Here is a 26,447-nt window from a genome sequence, read left to right on the forward strand (position 1 = left end):
ATCATCGAAGAGGGCGGTAAATTTGGGTTATTATTTAGTTGTCAACTCCTAACTGAATATCGAGTCATATACTGTAAAGGAAAAAAAAATAATCGAGTCATATATAGGAAAAAATAATAATTTATTCTATAACGCTTCCATCGGAAAGTTTTAATTTTCGAGTTAGGTGTATTTTAAATTTTTTCATAATATTTGACCAACCCGCGTGAGTGTTGATGTGACCTAATACAGCTGTGTGCTAATGAGCGCAATTCTCAGGCAGTTGGAAAATGACATCTGCATGAGGAAGACGTACATTGGCTGTCTCATTATTAAGCGTGTTTTGGACAATAAAGCAGCAGCCGTTGACATTTCTAGGGGTCACGGTGTTCTTGTGACCAGTTAATAGGCAGTATAACACACAGTATCCATCTTGAAACTGATCGGGAATCGAAAGTTACGCTCATTGGCGCTCGAGTTTTGTCACATAAACTACTCAGTTGAGTGACCTTACTTGGAGCTGGCGGACCCTCGCCCCACAAGGGGTCACAGCTCAAGATTGAAGAAGCCGCAGGTCCAGAAAACCGTGAGGGCAAACTTTTTCGGAGTGAGGGTTGTAAACTCTTGGAACAATCTACCAGAGAGTGTTGTGACGGCACCGAGTGTGAGCTCTTTCAAGACCAGACTTGACCAACACTGGAGCAGGTTCAGGTACATTCAGGAGCCGGTGCATGACCAGTACTTGCCAACAGTGTGTGACAGAGACGTGACTGATCGCCCGGGCGGCTAGCGAGCCTCACACACAGTCTCAACTAGTGCAGTTTCTTCATCCCGTTGGGACATATGATACGCCTCCTTACCGTTGGTACGCCCCAGGTGCATCCTGAAAGTGGTGAGGAATCGGTTAAAAAAAATGTAAAAGTATATGAAAACTCCCTCCATTAGTCGTTAAGAAACTCGCAAACATTTTTCAACAAAGCTCTCCATAAAGCTGAAAAAAACTCACTGAAATTATTCGAGAAGTTAATTTATTATGAGAATACAGTATTCTTATTTTATCATCTCTTTTTGCATTGTATTTTTTCATAAAAGCGAGTCTTACTGAAAATATAATTTAAATCTTTGTGCTTTACAAGGAAATTAATGTAGAATACTGTGAGGATAAATAAAGTTGTTTTATAGTGATCCCGAGACACATCCGTACACAACAGTAAACAAACTCCGCCTCAGTCAATGAACAACTCTACCATTGTGTCAAGTCTTGTTAGATTGAAGGCATACATGGTGGATATGTTCGAAGGTAAATATAATTATTTTAAACGAATTTTATAAATGAATGTTGTAAGATAGTGTTAAATTGGGAGTTTGTGTTGGAAGAGGATAAGATGACTCACTCTTGGGTACTTTGTGTGTCTGTCTGTGGACTGTCACTACTCATGTATGGTACTTATTCACATTTTTAATTTGTGAAAATGTACACTTTAATACACTGGTGTATATATACTTTTTTTTTTACCTTGGTGAATTAAAAAAAATCAGTTAATGCTGAATTACTTAACCATTGTGTCCTATTGCATTATTTCCGATTATAGGAAAAGTAATCAGAGACGTGACCGATCGCCCAAGCCGATCAGTGGGGAAGAGAGTAAAAGTAAAAAGAATTAAGTTTAAAATGTGAAAGGAGACAAACATGAATTTACATTATAAATTATGGGGTCCGACTAATTACCCAAATGTACCCAGATGTAGCCGCAATGAAGTCAATTGATGGTCCTACAAGAATAAATCGGACTGCCAATCACTTCTCGACTAGTATTTGGTGTCACGAAGTCACAAAAAATTGGTAAACTTAATTTAATCTGAGTTAATAGATCGAGTGCATGTACCTAACCTAACCTAACCTCGACTAGTATTTGGTGTCACGAAGTCACAAAAAATTGGTAAACTTAATTTAATCTGAGTTAATAGATCGAGTTCATGTACCTAACCTAACCTAACCTAACACAACTCAGATTAAATTAAGCTTACCAATTTTTTGTGATTTTATGACACCAAATAATAATCGAGAAGTGATTCACAGCCCGATTTACGCTTGTAGGACCATCATTTGACTTCATTGCGACTACATCTGGGAACATTTGGGGAATTACTCGCTCCCTCGGTACATGCACGTGATCTATTAACTCAGATTAAAGTAAGTTTTCCAATTTTTTGTGACTTTGTGACACCAAATACTAGTCGAGAAGTGATTGGCACTCCGATTTATTCATGTAGGACCATTATTTGACTTAATTGTGGCTACATTTGGGTAATTAGTAGGACAGTAAATTATGTATAACGTGTTACATTTCTATATGGACAACACTACCGATTTGCATGTGAAGTGTACTACTGAGCAGCTGTTGGTTTTATTTTTTAAGAGCCACAGGTGGTCCTGTAACTGAAAATGAGCTGTTTTGGGTAACGTTACTCCTAAGCCATCCACGATTTCGCCAACAGCACATTACTATTCTGCCATAATTTTTGCTTCTGTTGGAGAAATGTTTTTTTTTTTGGTTAGGACATGTATTATATAACATGGTAATGCGATTCAGTTCACCCGTTTGCTACAACTCCTTCCTTCCATGGCTTACTGACGACTACTTGTGAAAATTTATGTTTCGACTATTTTAACTGATAAATTTACCAACAATAATACTTGTTTAAAGTGGGCAGGGCTTTGAAATTGAGGGAAAATGTGGGATAAAAAGACAAACTTTTGAAAACTGTACATAACCTTTCCTAAACCTTTAAAAATCCTAAAACTATAAAAAGCTTGCCGAATTCATGTTTTTGGTGTTTAGTATGTGATGGTGTTGTTTTCGGTGTTCAGATAAGGAGGGATCCATAAACTCAAAGCTGATTCTTAAAATTTTTACAAGTTAGGAAAGGTTAGGTAAGGTTTTTAAAGGTTTGTTTGACGAGCCATGGGAGGAGGGTGTAGCTCGAAAGTGGTTGGAATCGCATTACCATGCTATATAATACATGTCCTAACTCCGAATAGAAGACAATAGAAGCAAAAATTATGGCGGAATAGAGATGTGTTGTCAAAATTGTGGACAGACTAAAGAGTAACGTTAACCCTATCATTTTTGTGCTACTTGCTATGGGTCTGGTGCTGTAGCAGATTAGAAAAAATATGCAGTATATAATTGAACTCCTCATATTGCAATATAAGGGCCAACAATTTTTATTAGGAAATATCTTATGAAACTTTTATCAGTCTTCTTACTCCTGTTATAATAATAAACAAATGCTTTTTAACCTCACGACAAAGATGAAAAGTGCATGAGCAATAAGTTTTAGGATATAAATTTTGCAATTTCTTGTTAGTTTTCTTGTCAGATGCCATATTGTTTTCATCTTACATTGAGGACATATAGGAAACTTTACATTGATTAATTGATGTTGTTGGAAATCATCACATGTACAATGAATTACAGTATAGGTATGAACAACACTTCTCATTTAACTAGCTAAATGAAAAGTGTTATCCAAGTTTAACACAAAAAGTTAAAAGACTTACATGTATTTCCATTGCGGTCCTCCAAAAAAGATTCAGTATCATGATAAAAGATGGAAAGGTAAAACATTGACCATATCAAACAGTGACTACTACTGTATTAATTCCAGGTTGATGGGAGAAAACCACTACATGACCGTGGTCAAATAGGAAATCTTAAACTCTCTTCTCATAGGAAGAAATGCCAAAAGTTTGAAAAAGATGAATAGAACTGCTAGAACATAATTCGTAGTGTGTCACACTTTCAACTACGGTACTGTATACAGGTAGTTCAATGTTGAATCATGATGGGGGGAAGGTCATTCACTGTCTCAGGCAGTGCTGGATTTGAAGTAAATTGTGATTAATGAGAATTCTTTATGTATACATAACAGTAGTATAGTGAATTGTAACTGGAGATATTTTGTCTCATTCCAGTGATTTAGAGAGAAACCGGCTCATATTGACAACTACAGGACTACACCAAGATGTCTCGACCAGGATATTTGTCAGCCTTCGGTAATGTTGAACTTGTCTGTCTCGAAGATGTTGTGCTTGGTATTAGGTAACTGCAATAATTTTCTTATCAGACCTTACCTACTTAAGGGTAAGTATAAGTAAGTATAAGGGTAAGTATAAGTGAATTGTAGTTAGAAAGTAAAAAAGAAGTTAACGCTTGAAAGAGTTACCATAGAAATTTTAATATTTAATGCTCTTCCATGACCTCACATTTATCTTAACCCTTAAGCCCCGGGTTAGGTTGCTGCTGGCAGTACCGCCCCCCCCCCTCCCCGTGGGGTTAAATCGAGAAAAAAATCCAAAAATAATTTAAAAAAAAGTGGTGGGAAAATAGGCGGATGTTCTGGAACGTCACCTGGGGTACGCTAGTCAGACGTTCTGGAATGTCACCTGGGGCCTAAGAGTTAAGATCTGTCTCAGCTAGACGGGATTCATATTTATCTGGGGCAGAATAAGCATACAACATGTGTAATAAATAATGTTTTGTTAATTATTCCCAAGTCCATAATAAATACAAAAAACAAAACTTGAAGCAGTGGCTCGAAAAATTCATGCACAATATTGCCACAAGGAAGGTAGAATAATAATTGATGTAATTATATAGAGCACACATTAGGATACTATAACAATGAACATAATACTAATAAGGTCAAGCAGAACATTGTGGTTCTCAAATGAACTCCACAGCTGTATACCACTCATCATATCTCTCATTTGTCTCACTTTAACCTTTAAGCCCCAGGTTAGGGTGCCGCTGGCGGTACCCCCCACGATGGGGTAAATCGAGTAAAATAAACTTTTCCAAAAATAATTTTTAACCTTCTTAAATGATAAAACAATAAAAAAAGAAGTAAGAAAAACTATATATTAACTCTCTAGAAACTTCCCTGGGGAAGGAGGGGAGGAGGGAGATAGAGGACAGCTTGTTATGACAGCAAGCGCTCGTGGTCACCTCCGCACTTAGCAGCTATTTTAGTTTGCCTTTGTATCTGGGATGGCCAGTAATGAATATATAAACTGATCATAATACTTATTTCCTATAAATAATTAATTTAGAATATTTTATTTGCATTATTTTTCATAAAAGTGCTCAGCAACACACACGCAGTCAGTCGCCAGGCTGTCTTTGTGTTGGTAGAGCAAATAATGCATAAAATAATTATCGTAATAATGATTCCACAAATAAATACATTTATAACATAATCATAGCATTATTTTCCAGTAATACTACACTGCAATACAACTACCCTACATTTAGCAATACTGTATTACTTTGATACAACATGATAAAATGGACAAACATTGAAAATGAAACAAACAAAAGTAGTTAATTACGTTCAGGAAGCTTCCCTGTGGCCGTGGGTGTGGCCTGACAGGCAAATATAGTCACACTGGAACCTGATAACCCGTGCTGGGCATTTAAACTGTTTTGGGAAAAGGCACGCTTTCTGGAACGTCACCCAGGGCTCGCCTATCGGGCGTTCTGAAATGTCACCTGGGGCGTAAGGATTAAAGTTCTATGCAGTGGTGCGGGACCCCACACACATGCAGTCAAGCAAAAAGTAGAAAATGTAAATGCAAAAGCCTTCAAATGCAGAAGATTCCTGGGTATCACTAGAGACGTAAAAAGACAGTACACATACTGTACAAAATAGATTTTATCCAGCCATGCAAACAAGAACATAAACTTATAATATTTTGTAAAATTTAAAATACTCAAGTTTTGAGAAAAGAAGAAGAAATACAGTACCGTAATGTTCTACTTCCATAACAGTAATGCCACAAGCTCACAAAGTAAACAGTGTCTTGCAAAACAGACAAAAATGGACACATACAAATCTACTTTAGTAGAGTAATGAAGTACAGTACACGTATTACTACTTTATTACTTAACAGCACTCACTTATCCTTCCAATATGAAAGTTGTAAGTGTTTATTCAGGCTGACAAGGAGGAGCAGGTGTATTGTCAGTAGGAAATCCAGGCAGGTACAGTAGCTAAAACAACTATCTGTGCAGGTGGGGGTTGATATGCTCCGAAATTTTATGTGTGACTAGTGACAGCCCTCATATACCAAAATTTATCGTCCATGGTCTCATATTGTTTCCCACAAAGTATGCACTGATAGTTGTTTTAGCTACTGTGCCTGGACATCATAATTATGAAAGTGGCATAAACTTTCTTTTATAACTGAAGTGAATTTGTAGGGTGAGAGCTAATGAACCAGAGTTGATCCTTCTGGCAGCAATCCTGAGTCCTCACTGTACTTTGTGCCAAGATTTGGTTTGTAAAATCTACTTAATTGGTGCCAGATTAACGAGAAGCTGTTTAGATATTGTAACCTGGGATAGATATAGAGAACTTGTTTAATAGATATGCATTTATTTATTTTTAGAGACCTATGATATCAATGCTTATATGAATCACTCACAATCTTTCTAAACATTGGCATGTATTAGTTACTGGTGAGGATAATTTTATCTAATAAATATTAACTGTTGCAGGAGGTCCTGGAAGTATGAACTCAATATCATCTGATTTCTGGTTAGCCAGTCACTTTCCTGGAATGCAAATCAATGGACGTATGTCAGCTGTGCGCCGATTCTTCTGCCTTTTTGTGACGTTTGATTTCCTCTTCACAAGCCTTTTTTGGGCTATTTGTGTATTGGTAAGTTTGACTGATCATCACCATCATCATTGTTTTACAGCCAACTTCCAAACTTACATACATAGATTAGCCACAGTTATATAGCTTTTCATGCTGCAAGGACTCTTGCAGTCTCTCTTGTCAGTTTCCTAACTAATGTACAGTAATCCCGTGTTTTTCGCGGGAATTACGTTCCTGAAAAGCCAAAACCGCAAATACTCTTTTACAAATCACTGTATCTGTGGTCACCAAACAGCTTACAGTAGGTAGGTCATGCACTTAACCACGCCATGCTCTCCACTCACTGCCCAGTGGTCACACTGATCGCTGGTGCACTGTACCGGCATTTACTAACATAATTATTTGAAACTAATCATATTGTAGTGTAATACATGTAATGGAAAAACGTAAACACAGTTATATACAAAAAAATCTTTATATACAAGTAAATAAAATTTTTTGTATTTCACCGAGGTCGGCAACACCCGCATTGCCAGCCTTTCCCTGCTGTCCCGGCGTATGCCCTCCCTCACGCAGTCACAGTAGCGTTCACAGTACGGTAGGCATGTGTGGACTGAGGCTTCTCGGAGCAGCGGGTATCTGAGGCAGGAAAGGGTGGCGTCTGTTTGCCGCACTGCACAGGGGAATATCGAAAATGGAGCGAAATTTATTAATTTTTTTTTTTAAGGATATTTTATATACAGTAAAGCCTCCGATAACAATGGTTCGACCAACAACTTTTTATATTTAAGACCCTAGTTCATTTAGGACCCAATTCAATATACATCCTTATTTCATTCGTATTTATGACCAAAATAAAAAAAAAAATAAAATAAAATTACATTTTCATATAAATAATAACTACATCCCAATATGTTTTAAAAAAAAAATTACCGTAAAAAAATTAAGAGCGCCTTGCACAAAGAAGCTGTCTTGCTAATGAGTGGTGAACAACAGTCGGAGCTTGGCGGGCCTTTTGTTTTCACGCATCGGGAACAGGAACAGGAGAAAAACTTTCTGAGGTTTCTTACAGCATTTTTGCATCCCTATTCAACATGAGCAAGAGAGCAAGTGATTTTAGTGTTGTTTCAAAAGCTAATAGAAAGTGTATAAGCTTAGCTGAGAAACTAGATGAGTTAAAACGATATGAAAAAGGTGAGAGGTCTCTGGATATTATATGGAGCAAGCAATGAACATATTTTCTGAAGTGGATCCATTAACAGAACAAAGCATTAAGATTTAAATAAACGCAAATGACCTCTACATAAAGATGTATAATGAGAAAAGAAAGCAGCAGTGCAAGTTTCTTTCGACAGCTTTATTATCCGAAGGCCTAAACCATCAACTTCAGCTGCACTATCAAATTCAGCATCATAAGCAGCTTCAACATTAACTTCAGGTTCAGAAACAGTTTCAGCAACAGCTTTATGGAAAGCTACAGCTTCAGCCAGAGTTGAACCTATAGCTTCAGCAATAGTTAAACCTGATGACTTCGTCATCTGAGTAAAAACTCGCACAATATTCATTGGCTGTCCTTATGTTTTAGACTTTACCACCATTGGTGAGTAGAAATTTTGGTTTACATTCGTAAATATTATTAAAAACATATATGAACAGTAAATAAGTGTTGCTTTCATATTCATATGTAGAGAAATGCCGATAGGTTTTCACATGTACGCACTTACTGTTCATACGTTGGCGTTCCCAATCGTCTCGCTTTATTTCTTTACCATTAGTGGTTAACTACTTCTAGTGTTCCATTTATTAACATTAAGTACCATTACTTAAAACATACATACAGGTATTAAATTTTTTTAAATTAAGTTCACTGCAGCTACAAACAGGGTCTTATTTTCTTCAGTTTCTTATGTAGAACCATCTTCACTCACGAAAACAATGCCGTCTTGTCTCCTCGTGTGTTTTAATATTCTACGTATTATTAATGAATTGCATTGTTCATTTCACATATACAGTATAAACATTAATTCAATCAAATACATATTCACTAATAAACAATGATGAATCTTTTGTACATATTCTTAAGATAAATGACTATGTTTCCCTGAGTGTGCACGTATACATTGGCTTTCCACTATCAGTCTCTTTTTCTTTAATATCAGTGGTTACTTCTACTGTACATTTAATAACATTAATTAAAACATACATATTTTTTACATTAATTTTATTACAACAACAACCAGGGTCTTATTTTCTTCAGTTTCAGGTGGATAACTGACATTATGGGTGTAAACACTGACAACAATGCCGTCTCTTATCCTCTTGTGTGTTTTAATATTCTACGTATTTTTAATGAATTGTATTGTTCATTTCGCATATACAGTACAGTATATAAAGATTAATTCAATCAAATACATATTCAGTAAAAAACAATAATGAATCTTTTTTACATATTCTTTAAAAGATAAATGACGCGGTATCCTTAAATGTGCACGTATATGTTGGCGTTCCCAATCCATCTCTTTTTTTTTTCTTTGCCATTAGTGGTTAGCTACTTCTATTGTTCCATTTATTAACATTAAATAATGTTACTTAAAACATATATTAATTATTTTTATTTTTTTTACTACAGCTACAACCAGGGTCTTATTTTCTTCATTTTCTCGTGTAGAACTATTGTCCCGGATTCCCGGCTGTAAACACAAACGAAAACAATGGCGTCCCATCTCCTCTTGTGTGACCATATTATTATTCATTTATATTGTATAAGGTGCATTCAGAAACATTATTTAAAGAATATGGTCTGCAATTTTCATTAATTGTATTGTTTTGGGGGGATAAGAGGGTAAAAAGCCACACAAAAGATATGAAAAGGTCACACTTGGGAACGCATCTCATTATTATTGCTTTATTTTAATGGTAATTAATGATTTGTGATACGATGGTTCACCTTACACTGCAATATTGGAGGACACATTAACATCGTTATTCGAGGCTTTATTGTACACTATACGTATGTAATTTTTAGTAAAAAAAAACGTGAATGGTCAAAACCGCGATAAAAAAAATTGCGAAAAGCATAGGATTACTGTAATTGCTTACACTAAAAGAATTATACTCAAACTCTTTTAATTTAGCAACTTTAGGTCTTGATTTATTGGTAAATTTGGACATATGTCAAGACATTGTTTTTTTTTTTTTTCAATTTAAATGGGTAATTTGGATAGCATGAAAAGGCAAACCTAATGATAATTATATGACAGAATTAAGTCTACCCCCATACTTTTTTCTTTCAGATTGAAAATGAAGGGCAGTATGCAGCACTTATAAAAGAGATCATACATTATAATATAAGATTATCTATATTTGACATAGTGGTAAGTGTGTATTGAATTAGTTTTTGAAACAGCACAGTATTAGTGTATAAGTCTCAGACGACTGTGGAAGTACGCTTGAGTACAGGGGTATCTAGAATCCAAAAATCAATTCCATGAAATATGTAATGTTCCGAAGCATTTCTAAATCAAAATTCCCTAGAAATCTCATCAGTTGATCTAGCTTAGGTTGGTCAGCTGATGTCATGGCATCTCTCACAGCATCAGAAGTTATATTCAGACTGTACATGTTTAGTAAAGATGAAACTAATCAAATAACTAAACTAGGTTTAAAGCATTTTGTGGCTGACAGTCCTAACACGAGTTATATTTAATCTACGGACAAAACCGCGACACGACTTTTGTCTTTGATTGTACACAATACAGTGCTGTTTAGTTCAGTTTGGTCCATGAGATGAAGTCAGCCTGAGTATATAAGTGGCAGAGTGTGGACATTGGATCACCAATTAGTGAGACGATGGTGTTTGTACAGTGAGTGGTATTGTAGTAATGTTTGAGAGTTGGTTTATATTTTGATTACTTTATTGAAAAATTAATTAAGCCTAACTAATTTTTATTGTACCAAATACAGTGTGGTGGCCCTTGAGGGGTTAGTGAATGTGGGAGAGTGTGTAATGTACATCTCCCATGAAGTTTGTACCATGCTGACAGTGCGAGTTACTTTTATTGGTCCAATTTTGTCTTGCTGTAAGAAATTTAATGTACTCATTTTATATTACAGATGGCTGCTGCATCAAGATTTGTCATTCTTCTACTTTTCTATGCATTGCTACACATCAATCACTGGTGGATGGTTGCCGTGAGTTTTATATATGAAGAATTGCATTGTTGTGCTGCAGAGTTAAAATTTCTAGTTACATAAGAGTAAATAATTACTTGAAGTTTCTTTGTTAAAAGAATGTTAAGTGAAATATAAAGACCATTTGTAAGATTGCCATATTGATGTAGAATGTACAGTATATATTGTATAATTATTCTTTAAAGATTGAATTTTTTGCAGTGGTACATTACTATTAGATCATGTATATGCACATAAAATTATCTTGTACATTTGTTCCAGATAACCACTGCAGGAAGCTGTGCATTTTTCATCTGCAAGAGTTTATTATACAAGGTAGTACAGTACAGTACTGTATTATTTGTCTTCATTTATCATGAGAGTTTATTTTGCAAATGTTTGTCTTTATGTGAGGCTGCATAACCATACCGTTGTCATATTTCATCACTGTTTAGAATTTTTTAAGGTATTATTCTTAATTTTTTAGTAATAATTTTTTTTTTACTACAGTGGAACAAAAACACAAGTTATCCATTTGAAGTGACGCTAGTTCTTCTTTCATTCTTCATCGCCTGGATTGAAGCTTGGTTTGTAGACTTCCGTGTGTTACCACAGGAAGCCAGAGCCAGGTCAGTTCTTGAAGGTGAGAACAAATATTACAGAAGCTTCTTCTTTGTGTGTGCTGTAGTTTCACAACTGCCATCAGCAACTGGCAAATATAGTTCAGTAACTGTTTTGGGTGGATACCTGACTTTGAGACAAGGCTGTAGATATGTTAACTAATGTAGTTCAAACCTATATACAGGTATATTTTACCTACAAAAGTTACCTTGTACAGTAGTGCCTCAATACACTGGACCAATTGGGGCAGACCCCAGTGTGGAAATTGCAGAAGTCCAAAAAAGGTGACTCTGGGGAGGATGGGGGGATCTGGTCATAACACTGCTTATCTGGATTGTTTTAAGAAAATCAGTTGTTATAATGTTATTACAGTAGTACTGCACTTCAACAACCAAGAACTTTAAGTGCATAACAAGATTAGCATAACACTATACACTAGGGTTGTTGAGTATGCGTGTCTTACCCCCTGGACTACTCTTACGCTCCGGTTCAGTTACCCACCAGCCATCATGATGGATGTACATCGTTTGACGTCTCGTGATCCGCCTCGTTCCTCCACACCCTCGACAGTAGTGCTATTTGTCAAGTGTTGCTTGATTTAAGTGGCATTGGTATACTGTAGTATCGGGTGATAAAGACAGTATGGGGAGGGAACAGACTGAGGTGATGTCGAGTTGGTTGAGGTGGCCAGCGGTGTTGACAGTGATACAGACAATGGTGCTTACACCCTCTTTCCACCCTGCTAGCCACCCCCTCAATGAGGTCGTGGCTACTGTGGACATAGGGGACCATGTGCATGCCAGCCTCAACAGTACGCTTGGAATGACTGCATTAATTTTATGCCTGAAATACCAGTTTTTGAAAGTAGATTGTTTAAAAAAAATTTTTTGTCAAAATATGCCCTCATGTGGGGTCCGGTGGGCTTTACGTCGCCCGGGGCATATGGGTTAAGGATCTGGGCTCAAAATTTTTAAATTTGTGTTAATTAATGACCCTTTAATTGAACATATTTAGAATATTTAAATTGTCAATTATATGATGTGCCCATAAGTTTTAAGCCACCTTTATATACATTTGCTAAAGACTATGCACTAACATTAGTTTTCACTTTCCAGGAAAAACCTTTACTTACCCTGAAAATGCCTTATTATCTTGTGTTTCGGCATATGGGGTCATGACGTAGATTTTCTTAAAATTTCATACAGAGGTACTACATGCTGCCTAAGGATCTGGGTTCAGAATTTAAAAATTAAATGTGTGTTCACACTAGCACAGAGAGTGAGGAAGGGAGGGAACAGCGTTTCCTCACGGCTCCGCTGTCTTGTGCAGTGACAAAATTGCCAAATAGCAATGCTGTATTTATTTTATTTTATTATATTTTATTTATTGTTATAATTTTTATTTATTCCTCACATTTACTGATACAGTATATATTATTTTATGTAAAAAGAATGGCGGCTTCCACACACAAACCATCCTCTGGGCAACGTGACACAGTTCAACTGCTTGCCCTGGCAGTCACCGGGGAACCTCCCACGCATCTCGTGTTGGTTACACATGTTCTGCCATTTCAAGATTGCAACATCATATCTCGGAATTTTACGTGTAATTGCACCTCTATTTTTCATAGTAGTGACAATGCAGGAAAAGCATTCAGATAGCGACCATTGTAAAGCTGATCTCTGGCCATCACATAGTGGTAAATGGTGTTAATTTTTTAACATCATATAACTGATTGAGTATACTGTAAACCCTTGATATCTCGGCACATATGGGGCTCTGGCCTTACCGAGTTATCCCAAATTCCAACTTATCGAGGCACTTTCCCCCTCCTACAAACATACAACGATAAAAAATTATCAACCCATATACAGTATGTGTACACGTAATTAATAAATGTAAAAAGGTAACACTTACCAGCACTGCAGATAAATAATGAAGCACCATAGTAAGAGAGACAGATGCATGGTAGGTGACACAGAGGCATGGTAGGTGACACAGGTATGGTAGGTGACACAGGCATGGTAGTTGACACAGAGGCATGGTAGGTGGCACAGGCATGGTAGGTGACACAGAGGCATGGTAGGTGACACAGAGGCATGGTAGGTGACACAGAGGCATGGTAGGTGACACAGAGGCATGGTAGGTGACACAGGCATGGTAGGTGACACAGAGGCATGGTAGTGACACAGAGGTATGGTAGGTGACACAGAGGTATGGTAGGTGACACAGAGACATGGGAGGTGACACAGAGGCATGGTAGGTGACACAGGTATGGTAGGTGACACAGAGGCATGGTAGTTGACACTGGCATGGAGGTGACAGGCATGGTAGGTGACACAGATGTATGGTAGGTAACACAGATGCATGGTAGGTGACACAGATGTATGGTAGGTAACACAGATGCATGGTAGGTGACACAGAGGCATGGTAGGTGACACAGATGTATGGTAGGTGACACAGATGTATGGTAGGTGACACAGAGGCATGGTAGGTGACACATGTATGGTAGGTGACACAGATGCATGGTAGGTGACACAGAGGCATGGTAGGTGACACAGAGGCATGGTAGGTGACACATGTATGGTAGGTGACACAGATGCATGGTAGGTGACACAGAGGCATGGTAGTTGACACAGAGGCATGGTAGGTGACACAGGCATGGTAGTTGACACAGAGGCATGGTAGGTGGCACAGGCATGGTAGGTGACACAGAGGCATGGTAGGTGATGCAGGCAGCCAGATATGCCAAGATTTTCCCAGGTAATTTTATATATCTCGGCATTTCCCGAGTTATACTAATAAATTCCGAGACCATATTCATGTTGAGTAAAATGAAATTCCGAGTTATCAAATGCCGAATTATCAAGGGTTTACTGTATATAGATCCATCATATAATGGTCATTACTTTTATATAGAGGTGTGGTAGCTCTAGAGGGTTACTTTTGTAATACTGTATTACAGGTTATTCTTTTAATTTCAGCTGCCAGTAATTGTGATCAACTAGAGAATGCTCCGTTATTACCTCATTTGGAAAGAGTTCGAGACTACTTGAGTAATTATACTGAAACTGTGGGAGATTTTTACTCTCCTATGGAATCGCCTCTTGGTAAGATATGCAGAAATCCACTTAATTTCTGAAATATTGATGTTTTAAATATATTATTTACATTTATAATTGTATAAAATTTGCTGCATTATCATCTCTACCAAGTACCGTATATGGCGGCGTATAAGTCGACCTTCGAAGCCAAATTTTTAGTGTCCAAAGTTAAGGGGTCGAATTATACGTTGGGTATAAAATGATGACCTCTAAAATCATGACCGTAAGTGAGAGTATTTCTTATTACAACCTTCATATTTACCTTTAATATAATTGCTCTATTTCTGTTATGGATGAAATAAAGTTTTTCTCAATAGTTTTATTTAAACACCTTTTGTTATTGATGTTTTAAGAGTGTGTGTGATCAAGTGTGTGAAGCTATGCAGTAGGTAAAATGAAGTCAATGTAATTGATAAAATTGCACTTTATTGATATACAATATAAAAATATCTTAAAAAAAAAAAATATCATTTTATTTACAAGTGAAACTCTAAACATACCCTATCTAAAAACCTTCAAAGTCAAGCTCATGGCTAGCAGACAAATGTAGGTCATCATAAGGGTCCGACTCCGAATCACTGGCTTCATCTTTGTCTTCGTTGTTGCTGTCCTCTCCGTCTGAACTTCTCCACAACATATCGTCGTCTTCACCATCTATCGTGTTAGAGATACCACATTTCTTGAAGGACTTTGTGATAACTTCTACTCGAATAGCATCCCAAGATTTGGCAACAAATTCACACAGTGCATCAAGTGGTGGAGCGCCCATATTCCCGGCCTTTGTGTACGTCTTGTTTCCTTCTACCATCCACTTGTTCCACTCTGCACAAACATTTTCTTTAAATGGCTTGTTAATGCTGACATCTAAAGGTTGTAGAATAGATGTTAAACCTCCTGGTATAACAGCTTGTTTGGTGTTGAGGTGGTTTAAGCACTTGTTATCCTTGATCAAGTGTAGGCTAAACTGGGGATAAAGGTCAGTTTGTTCATGTGAAGACTATCATAATTATCATCATGGTTTTATGGATATTTTCTGCGCTTTTGTGGGTTAGCTGTGGTTACCTGATGGCAGCTCTCCATTCTGCATGGTCTTTTACCAGATTCTTAGCTCTGAGGTAATTTCTTACAACCTCTACCCATGTAATTCTAGACTTAACTCTAGCCTCTATCCATGTAATTCTAGACTTAACCCTAGCCTCTATCCATGTAATTCTAGACTTAACCCTAGCCTCTACCCATGTAATTCTAGACTTAACCCTAGCCTCTACCCATGTAATTCTAGACTTAACCCTAGCCTCTACCCATGTAATTCTAGACTTAACCCTAGCTCTCCTCCCACCCACATTGGACTCGTGCATCATTTGATCCAATTGGTCTCCTCCATTCTCTCTAAATGTCTGAACCATCTCATCCTACCTTTATGCAAAACCTCGTCAATACAGTAAACCCTTGATAACTTTGTATTTCATATAATTCGGCATGGATATGATCTCAGAATGTATTAGTATAGCTCGGGAAATGCCGAGATATATAAAATTATCTGGGAAAATCTTGGCATATCTGGCCGCCTGCATCACCTACCATGCCTCTGTGTCACCTACCATGCATCTGTGTCTCTTACTATGATGCTTCATTCTTTGCCTGCAGTGCTGGTAAGTGTAACCTTTTTACATTTAGTAATTACATGTACACATACTGCATAAGGGTTGATAATTTTTTATTGTTGTATTTTTGTAGGAGGTAGGAAGTGCCTCGATAAGTCGGAATTTGGGATAACTCGGCAAGGCCAGAGCCCCATATGTGCCGAGTTATTGAGAGTTTACTGTACTCCTAATGGCCAGTCGCCCTCTTAGCTCCGAACAGGGTTTCGTATCTTTCAGTGTAACAGTTACACATCTACCTCACCATTCTCATTTTAGCTCTCTCAAGCCTGCATATGTCATCATCTTTAACTACCAATTGTTCACTTTTCTAGCTAGTTGCAAGTATATTTTCTTTCCTGCAAAGAAAATGTTCTCCTGCTGTCAGTAAAGGCAGCAACTCCCTTAAGGTTCTCTGTGTTCCTTGATGCACCCCACATGAAGTTGTGAGATGTGTAAAGGTGGGAGATGGATAGAACATGAAGAGAAGTTTACTGATGAATACAGTGTTTGACCAACCATCTCTTATTTCAGGGTCAGATGAGGAAGACGAAGACTTTGCAGAGAGCAGCCACAGAAAGTTAACTCCTCAAGTTAGTTTTCTAGCTTAAGTTACCTTTTTTTATTGCTGTTCTTTTTGGGGGGTTCCTTTCAGGAATGTAGACAGGGGTATTACCCTTGTCTGTCAATCATTTCCTAATGTCCATTTGAATGTATGTGTGACTTTGACTTTTCTTGAAAACTTTTTCATAGACATAAGCTTTACAGGCACATGTTACTTGATGAGTGCTGCATTTTCACATCCAAATAGGGAATTGATCATATTGAAGTGTCCTTTTGTTTAGTTTATTTTCATTGGGGCACCCTTGTATTATAGACCCAGAGAGAAGGATGCAGTTCATGCTATGTTTAGCTGTGAAAAAAAAAATGAAACAGTGGAAGATTTAGTGCTCCTTAAATTTAAAATTTATTCAGTTCATGCAACTTTTGGATTTGAAATTGATATCTTCATTTGTTTTAAAATTACCAAATTTATTGTGTATAAATTGCATAGATTGGTAGGTTTCATTCTCATTATATGGACCAGAATGTTATAGGATAAGTGGAAGATGCTCACTAGTACAGGGAGGATTTACTCTTTGTGAAGATTATTTTCACACCAAGAGAGGCTGTTACTCTTGTATGGCTGCTGTATCCATTTGGAAAAGGTGGTCTTATGAGAAGGGAATGTTTATATTGAGCAAAAATTAGGATTGGTATATTTATTTAAACTTGTTAAAATGTCCACAGGAGCAAGAAATACAGGACAGTGGCTATGAAGCAATGCAAAAGGCATGGGAGACAATCCATTCCTCTGGTTGGAAATTAGAAAAAGAGAGTTCCCATGGTGACACAATTTACTCCAAAGTTAGCTCCAAAGGCTCCAAAATATATAAACTCATGGTATGTACTAATCCCTTTGGCTAGTTCACTAATCCTGACATATGCTTGTGTATATCTCCTTACACAGTTATTATCATTTGGCAGTGTGTTGTGTACTAAAAAACCTGTACACAACACAATCTCCCTCTTCTCTTATGCAGACGACATAACTCAAATCATGCAATACCCAGGGAAATCCAAACAAATGATGGCAATCAGAACAGGCAGAGAAATCAAAACCATAAACAATTACAAAAGGAAATGGAAAATCAAAACAAACAAGCAAAAACTGAAGACGATTCATATAGCAAAAACCAGACCCTACCCCTTCATGGTCACCAACCAAAATATATCACATGCAGAAAATGGGAAAATCCTTGGCTGCAAAATTACAAGAAGCGGCAAACTCCCACATGTCAAAGAAAGAATCGCAAAAGACAAGACCTAACTAACTAAACTCAGAAGATTCCATAAACTAAACACCAATACACAACTACATCTGTATAAAGCACTAGTCAGACCACACTTGGAATATCTCCCAATTCCACTCAATTCTATAATAAAAAAATAAACAAACTACAGGCAGTCCAAAACGTAGCCCTCAGAAGAGCAGCAAAACTCGTACAAAAACTGCCAGCGAGCTACACACACAACCTAACCTAACCACAATCAACATCAGAATGCACAATCAAGCATTAGCAATATGGGAAAAGCTACAAGAACTAGAAGACCCCATACTACAACAACTAATGCAAGAAGACATTACCAGAACACACAGTTGGTTGCCAAAGAGCATAATAGACGACGACACAGAACCAGAACCAATATATACACAATGAAAACTAAGATACACAAAAGGACCTGGAGCGCCCCCAAAAAAAAAAAAAAAAAAAAATACCTTAGCTTAGCTTAGCTTGTCTTCCCTTGCCTGAGTGGACCTGCTAAAATGCTGTCGTGGCAGAAATCCCGTCCCCGCAAGGTGGATAACCTACCTGCTATCAAATCTCCCTCTATATTTCCCACTTCCTAACTTCTACCTTCCTCCTACACAATCTTCCACCTTCTGAGCAAACGGCTCTCTTCTCTCCATATCATCATCATCATCATCATCATCATCATTTGCCCCCTGAAATCTTCTCACTGAGGCAACTATATTTTGATTAGTTATGCTGGAGATTATTTTGTGGTCATTGTATTTTTCATTTTTCCTAATTAATTTTTTTTTTCAGGGAGTGATTGATATTGATGCCACCCTGTTATTCAATGAGCTAATTTACAACTTTGAAAATATTCCAAGTTGGAACAAAGCAATTACCTTGGGCAAAATTGTACAGGTAAGTAATATATATATATATATATATATATATATATATATATATATATATATATATATATATATATATATATATATATATATATATATATATATATATATATATATATATATATATATATTTAAATTTTGTTGCACATCATTATGTGTGTTTTATGTAGGTATGTTTGGAAGCATTGGCTACACCTTTCTCATAAAACCTGTAGAATTGATTAATGAAAGGATTTTGCTTGGGATGGAAGGCAGTTTTAGGGACCCAGTTAGGGGTACCTCAAGAGAGTAGATATCTTCATGTCATGGAGTACCAGCATAAATGGAAATGGAGAAAGACTGACAAGAATGTGGGTTGAGAGTCAATTGATTATAAGGTACTCGTGGTTCAAAAAGAAGGAAACTGTAAATTTAAAGACATATATTATGTTGTTCATGAGATATCTTTCTTAATAATCGGGTTACCCAGATCTCTACAAATATGGATAGATTCCAGATAATTGTTCTGTACACTGAGTTAGCTGTCTTGCTTTATCTCTGCCAAACATATAATTGGACCTTTGAAGATTCAGATACTGTATACTGGATTCTGTATAATGAGATAATGTTTACCTTCTAAATCGGTTAAAATCCTCGTTTTGGCTTATAAAATGGGATTTCCAGTATATGTCCCAATACAGTCAACCCTCACTTTACGCGGTTAATACAACCCACAGGGTACCGCGGAAAGTGAGAAACGCGTAAAGTGAACAACATAACATATGGGAATAATTGAAATAGAGACCGGGCCGACCCCCAAACTCCACTTTTTGACGACACACAACTATGTTGTAGTAAAAATAACTTCTTAATTTTATGATGGTATGCACACACAGTTAATAATTAAGAGAAATGCCAATAATATTAGGTTTTTTAACACTTACATTAGTAGAAAAGATGGCTGGGCACACGGGGATGGGGGGTTGGTTCCGAGGCAGAGGGCAGATTATTGGCCCTCACCTGTATCACTTGTATCAATTGTATCACTATCCACCACAGAGGCTTGCAGGGCCTATTTGTCAAACCCCTCAAAGTCCATATAAGTCCATATCCTCACTATAATTATCACTATCACTGACTTGGGCCGGCTGTGGTGGGTGGCGGGTGAAGAACTTGGTAAGGTTTTGATGACTGGGCGACCTTGTGCGCACCCTACTCGCGCCGTTTACACAACATGGCGGGAGAGATGGCGGGAGGTTTGGATCCAAAAATGGCGCGGCTCGCCAGCCGCTCTCTGCGTAAAGGGGTACACGCACCGCGGAATGTGAGCATCCCGGGTTCCGGCAGGGTACCGCATAAACGTGGAAACGCGGAATGTGGCACCGCGTAAAGTGAGGGTTGACTGTATATAAATTTTTGACATTGGTAATGATTATTCGTCAACAGACTATAGACAGTTGCACTGATGTGGTGTACCAGATAGCAGCAGAAGGTCCTGGAGGTGTGGTTGCTGCCAGAGATTTCGTCACTGTGCGTCACTGGAAACAGATTAATGACAGCTGGGTGTGTGCAGTTCTCTCTATAGAATACAAGGATGCGCCTCTGCAGAAGAATTTAGTCCGGTAAGTAAAGAATCATTATATTTCATAATATCAGGGACTTTTTATTCTGTGACCCTATAATATATATATACTGTATACCGTATATACTCGTGTATGGTTCGAGTTTTTAAGACCAAATTTTTAGGCAAAAAATTGGGGGTCGTCCTATACATGCGTAATAGTTTTGTTAGGTTGAACCCGCGCATGATGGGAAGGGTGAGGAGCAACTTTTAGCTTCAGACATGAAAAATATTTACCATTTACTGCCAGTAAACAATGGAAACGTAAAATATGTACCAATTAGTAATGAAAAGTTGTGCAGTTCCTTCAGTAAATGAAGCTCACCAACTTACAATAGGCTAAATTACCTTACAACGTGCTTTCAGTAGTCTATGTTGAAGTTCTTAGCACAGGCTAACTTATCATATCATATATGGTATCACAGTTCTCATTGATCTACAAAAAATACCGGTAATAAAAACCTTTTCGATATTTCACACTTAATATAATACCCGGTAATCTACTTCAACCTCCTATTGTTTACAACGACGCATGACGCATCACGCACCACTAGCTGTATCAGCTAGACGGTACACGTGTTTTTCGAATCGTTTTCAGTTAAAAAACTGTTACATCACATGTATATTTGGCCTTAACTGTGTCTGAATGAATATATTCTCGGAAATAAATAGTAGTTTTGCTGAAACGTGATATATTTTAATGTAAAATAGGATAAAATACATGACGAAAACAAAAGATTTTACCTAACCTTCCGATGTTTAAGAGAAGTTACTCGTTTTTTAATAGTTTTTGGTTAAAATATTGTTATATTACAATAGTATTCTATTCATACTGTGCTTGATATAATGCATTCATGGAAATGTAATATTTTTGCTGAAATGACGTACGTATTACAGTGGAAAGTGGGATAAAATCGTGACGAAAACAATGACTTTCGCTTTCTTTCGTTCAAAAGATGTTACCGTAATCGCTTTTCGAATGGTTTTCAGTTAAAAAACTGTTGTATTACGATAATATTCTATCCTAATTGACTTGAATAAATACTACTATACCATATTTCTGAATATTTTCATTAAAATCCATCAAAATCAATTTCCTTGTCATCGTCTGTAGCAATAAACAGCTTCTCCCAGTCCTCTCCTTGAACAGGGCTAGAGGGTACGTATTTTTCGAATCGTTTTCAGTTAAAAAACTATTACACCACACGTATATTTTACCTAATCTGCCCCTGAATGAATATATTCTCGGAAATAAATAGTAGTTTTGCTGAAACGTGATGTATTTCAATGTAAAATAGGATAAAATACATGACGAAAACAAAAGACTTTCCCTAAGCTTCTGTTCTTGAGATGTTACTCGTTTTTTTAATAGTTTTCGGTTAAAATTCTGTTATATTACAATGATATTCTATTCATACTGTGCTTGATATAATACATTCACGGAAATGTAATATTTTTGCTGAAATTACGTACGTATTACAGTGGAAAGTGGGATAAAATTGTGACGAAAACAATGACTTTCGCTTTCTTTCGTTCAAAAGATGTTACCGTAATCGCTTTTCGAATGGTTTAGTTAAAAAACTGTTGTATTACAATAATATTCCCTCCTAATTGACTTGAATGGAAATATACAATATTTTTGTTGAAACTACCCGTGTTTCAGTGTAAAGTGTCGTAATAATAAATGGTAAACAATTTGCCTTCGGCACTCGTGTTTCATGCACAGCGAGCCTCAGTTTATAGGACGGAGAGCGTTTTTAGTGAAGGTTCTGTTGTTCCATTACCCTCAAAAACGTGGGTCGAACTATAAACGAGGAATATCGTAAATTAACGATTTCTTGGTCAAAAAATCAGGGTCGACCTATAAACGAGGGGGGGTTATAGACGAGTATATACGGTATATATATATTTATTTATTTATTCAGTTATGTGCAGAATATTCTATTTTTCAGTGGAGAAAATGGCCCTGGGTGTTGGGTATTGAGACCAGCTGATGAGACACCAAAGAAATGTTCTTTCCAATGGCTGTTGGACACAGATCTCAAAGGATGGATTCCTCAGTATGTTCTTGATCAGGCACTAACCTATGCCATGACTGACTTCATGAGTTGCCTTCGAAGTTACACTCCAGCTTTCAAAGCAAAGCATTTGCAAAAGCGGGGAGGTAGATAACTCTTGTCATTAGAGATTAAGTAATGTAATATTAGATATTCAATTATCTTTACAGTTCAGAAGACACAGTGACAAATCTTATATTTCTTTAATGTTTAAGCCTTTATTTCTGTCTGTAAGAATTCTTATGATGTGATTATGACATAACATTGTGATACTTGTAGTCTTATTATTATTATTGTTATGGTTATATCTCACTATGCCCTGTATTCATTTTCATGCCACGTTGTAAATATAATATTTTTAGAGCATAAAGAAAGGCGACTAAATTATGCTTTCAAAAGTAACATCAGGTGAAATGTTGATCTTGAGAATTACAATAATAAGAATATTTTTAGTACCTATTTAAGCAATGTAAATTCCACCCAATCCATCAAATTTTTCACATTCAATTAAGAAATGTAAATTGACAAATATGCTCTTGTTTTTTTTGCAATTTAAGAAAATTCTTAAGGTAAACAGATATTTGTTAAAACATTATATCAGAATTGTATCTCTGTAGACTTTACTGATAAGTAATTTAAACTGGGTATTTAAATACAGGGGGTCCCGGAGTTATGGACAGGTTCCGTTCCTGAGTTCTTAAGTTAAAAATGTACCCAAGTTGAAACACATGTTATGTACACACTGTATGTACTTACAGAACAGTGTTTAAAATCCCACTATATCATAACTTAAGTTCTTATATATACATCTAAAATCACTTAATTTAAGAGAAAAAAAGAATTAGAATAACAAAATACTCTAAATTAAAGTAAAAAATAAGTCATCAGGTAAATAAAGTACTGTAAATTTAAAGTTTAACCTCATTTGTATCAGCAGGCGTTCGTAAGTTGGACGTTCGTAAATTGGAGACCCCCTGTAGTAAATAATAGGGCAAGCTGAAAGCACAGAATGTGATGTCATTTTCACCAAAGGTACAACTTGTTTACCATTTGCTTAAACAACCTGTGGGGTCTATACAGTACAGTACTCTACTCCCGTTGATTGGGTGGGGTCTACTTTATATATTTGTTTTATCCTGACAAGTGCTCTCAAAATTTAGAGATTATCTTGTTTGTTTAAAAGGAGTTTTGAAAATGGTTAACTTTGACAGGGCAAACCCAACTTAAGGGAATTAGTTTGATTCTCATTAAATTTGGCTTCGAAAAATACAGTATTTTGGATTCTGATTTAGTCTGGTTAAGTGAGAAAGGAAAAAACCATAATAAAAGAGATATTTTGCTTTGCTCAGATGTCTCTGCAATAATGCATGTAAAATTATAGATGACTCAGTTGGTAATACTCTATTGAAACTATAATTTTATGTATTTTTTTTAATAACAGAAAACCTATATTTGTTATAATTTTTGAATTCTTGAAAGTTGTGAGTGAGAATGTGGGAGTTTCAAATATAATTGACAGATACAAGGAGGTACTGTATGGTTATTTTCATTTTGATACAAATATCATGTACACCCAGCATTGCCTTATGATCTTGTTTGCTCATAGATACTTTACTCATATGATTTAAAATGTTGCTAGAAATGTAGAAGCAGATGTTTATTTAGATTTATCTCTTCTCTTCCAGCACATTTTTGGAGTAGTTATTTCTTGTGTATTGAATGTCTGAATTGTAAGAGAATGTGTTGTTTCTTTATTTTACCAATCCATATGTGACAGACATAGGAACCTTACTGGCAGTCAATTTATACTGTTTGCATCAGTACAGTAATCCCTGGTTATTTGCTCCTTAGAATAATTGTGGGGGCATTAAAATACAGTACAGTACTGTATAGTACTGTAATTTGAAATATCTTATATTCAGTATGTTTGAAAATTGCAGACAATTACTGCCGTGTAAACAAATGCACATCACGCAGCCAGCTCCCCTCTCATATGGTCAAGGCAATCATTATTTGCAGTAATTTTTGTTGGATACGTTTGTTTGGTGTGATTGACTAAGGCCCCAATGTGAAAAGTTAGTGAAAGTGAAGTGCATGACACAAAAGTTAAAAGAGAAAAGAAAGTGATGACATTAAAGAAGAAAATTGAGTTATTACACAAGCTGGTAGAATAATTGCTGCTGCTGTTGGCAGAGAACATGGTGTTAATGAATCAGCCGTGTTTCCGTAATGTCTTGAGAGTAAATGAGTCAGGATATGTGATACAGCTGCATGTCCATGTGATCAGCTGATGAATATTAAAAAAAAAATCTATGAAACTTTAAGGTAAGTTTTATGTATAAAATGCCTTTTATTTTATTTATATTCATATTATTATGCATAATTTCTGTACATAAATGCACCGCTTTTACTCACTGATGTTGTGTTAGAGCAGTGTAATACAGGGCCTGACAGCTTCTGCTAGAAGATGATATGCCTGTTTGTGCTGTCATTTATTGAGGATGGGAAAAATTACATTTTCATCAGCTTATGGACTGTCTTCATTTGATATTTATTTGTTAAACCTTTAAAAAATTCTTGCCATCATTTATTTTATTTTCAATTGCTTTCGTAAGATCTCCAAATGCTGATCATATCTTGGTAGCCTTCTCATCACTAGGGGCACTTTAAATATACTGTAGAAAATTATTGCACATTGATTTTGTTGCCTTTTATTTGCACATGGAGATATAGATAGCAAGAATATTGTAAGGGTCACAACATTTTAAGTAAGTGAAAATTATACAAATGTAGATACTGTAATTACAATACTTTAGTCCTTTAAAGGATTATAATTTTGAAGTGAGAATGTATGGGAATGCTAAATTGTATAGGTTCAAGATTGTGGCTGGAGAAATGAACGATAAGTGATTGAGACCTTCATCAAGGAATTGGTCCTGGATTTTTAGCACCTTCTATTTTATGTAACTTCCTTTTCTTTGAAACATCATCTCTTACAAAATACTTACCATTTGATGCTTTATATAACATATTGCTTTCAATAGAGAACCCAGTATAAATCAAGAACAGGGATATCAGATCACAGAGGTGATGGTGGTGAGTAGAATGTAAGGTTGTGTTTTAGTAAACTAAGAATAAAGGATTTATGTGGATGAAGCATGTGCAGTATTTTTAAAAATGAGATGGTAATTTTTAAATAATGGATAAACAAAAACTTATTTTGCATTATTTTTGGGTTTTGAAAAGACTTGGAGAAGAACTCTTGAATGTTTTGAGAAAATATATACGTATACAGTACAGTATATATAATGGTGGGGAGGAATGAGGAAAACCTGGGGTATTGAACAAAGAAGGTGAGGAGCAATTCAGGATGAACTAGGAAATATTTATATTTAAGGTTTGAGGATAGTGTGAGAAGTATGAAATTGCTTCCTTTATGTCCTAATGCTGTTAAACATTAATACATTATTACACATAAAAGTGTAAACTTGGAGTTGAAGATGGGTCTACAAATAATTTTATGCAACTATAACATATTATCCCATTTGCTTTTCGTAATATATATGGAATGTATAAAAAATGTCCAAACATACATTTGAAATGTTTAAATTCCACTGTTATTCTGTAATTGTAAATTTCTTTTGGTTAACTGTTAAGTCATTCCATGATTATCCTGTACAGGGTATATTGCAGTGGCCAATTTTATGATCTGACAATGCTTTGACTGAAGCCAGTTACCCTCCCTCATCCCTCCCCTGCGAGAACTCACTCCATCTTGGTCTCCAATTACCTAATCTTTTCAAACCCACATTAAAACAATGATTTTATTCTGGTATGTTTCTAGAGTAAAATTTTCATCTTAA

At 36.2% G+C, this 26,447-nt stretch overlaps 1 protein-coding gene across 3 annotated transcripts; it reads left to right on the plus strand.

The window, feature by feature from the left end:
- Positions 1-1,131: 1,131 nt before the first annotated feature.
- LOC121862997 (steroidogenic acute regulatory protein-like) lies at positions 1,132-26,447 on the plus strand. Of its 3 annotated transcripts, none has more exons than XM_042361625.1 (14): positions 1,148-1,279; positions 3,652-3,807; positions 3,959-4,039; positions 6,543-6,706; positions 9,940-10,020; positions 10,760-10,837; positions 11,099-11,152; positions 11,327-11,459; positions 14,422-14,547; positions 16,716-16,774; positions 17,472-17,624; positions 18,833-18,937; positions 20,353-20,528; positions 22,480-26,447. In XM_042361625.1, the coding sequence occupies exons 3-14, from the start codon at positions 4,009-4,011 to the stop codon at positions 22,697-22,699; spliced, it is 1,380 nt and encodes a 459-aa protein (XP_042217559.1). In that variant the 5' UTR covers positions 1,148-1,279; positions 3,652-3,807; positions 3,959-4,008; the 3' UTR covers positions 22,700-26,447. The 3 variants fall into 3 exon arrangements, with proteins under 3 accessions (XP_042217422.1, XP_042217559.1, XP_042217499.1); XM_042361565.1 differs by having other exon boundaries at positions 3,652-3,794; XM_042361488.1 differs by lacking the exon at positions 3,652-3,807 and having other exon boundaries at positions 1,132-1,279.

This window comes from Homarus americanus, unplaced genomic scaffold (assembly GCF_018991925.1).
Source record: "Homarus americanus isolate GMGI-L3 unplaced genomic scaffold, GMGI_Hamer_2.0 scaffold41626, whole genome shotgun sequence".
NCBI lineage: Eukaryota > Metazoa > Arthropoda > Malacostraca > Decapoda > Nephropidae > Homarus > Homarus americanus.

Coding starts and splice junctions, on each gene's coding strand:
- LOC121862997 (XM_042361488.1), top strand. CDS start 4,009: ATGTCTCGACCAGGATATTTGTCAGCCTTCG. Junction 14,548..16,715: donor TCCTATGGAATCGCCTCTTG/GTAAGATATGCA, acceptor CTCTTATTTCAG/GGTCAGATGAGGAAGACGAA. Junction 18,938..20,352: donor CCTTGGGCAAAATTGTACAG/GTAAGTAATATA, acceptor ATTCGTCAACAG/ACTATAGACAGTTGCACTGA.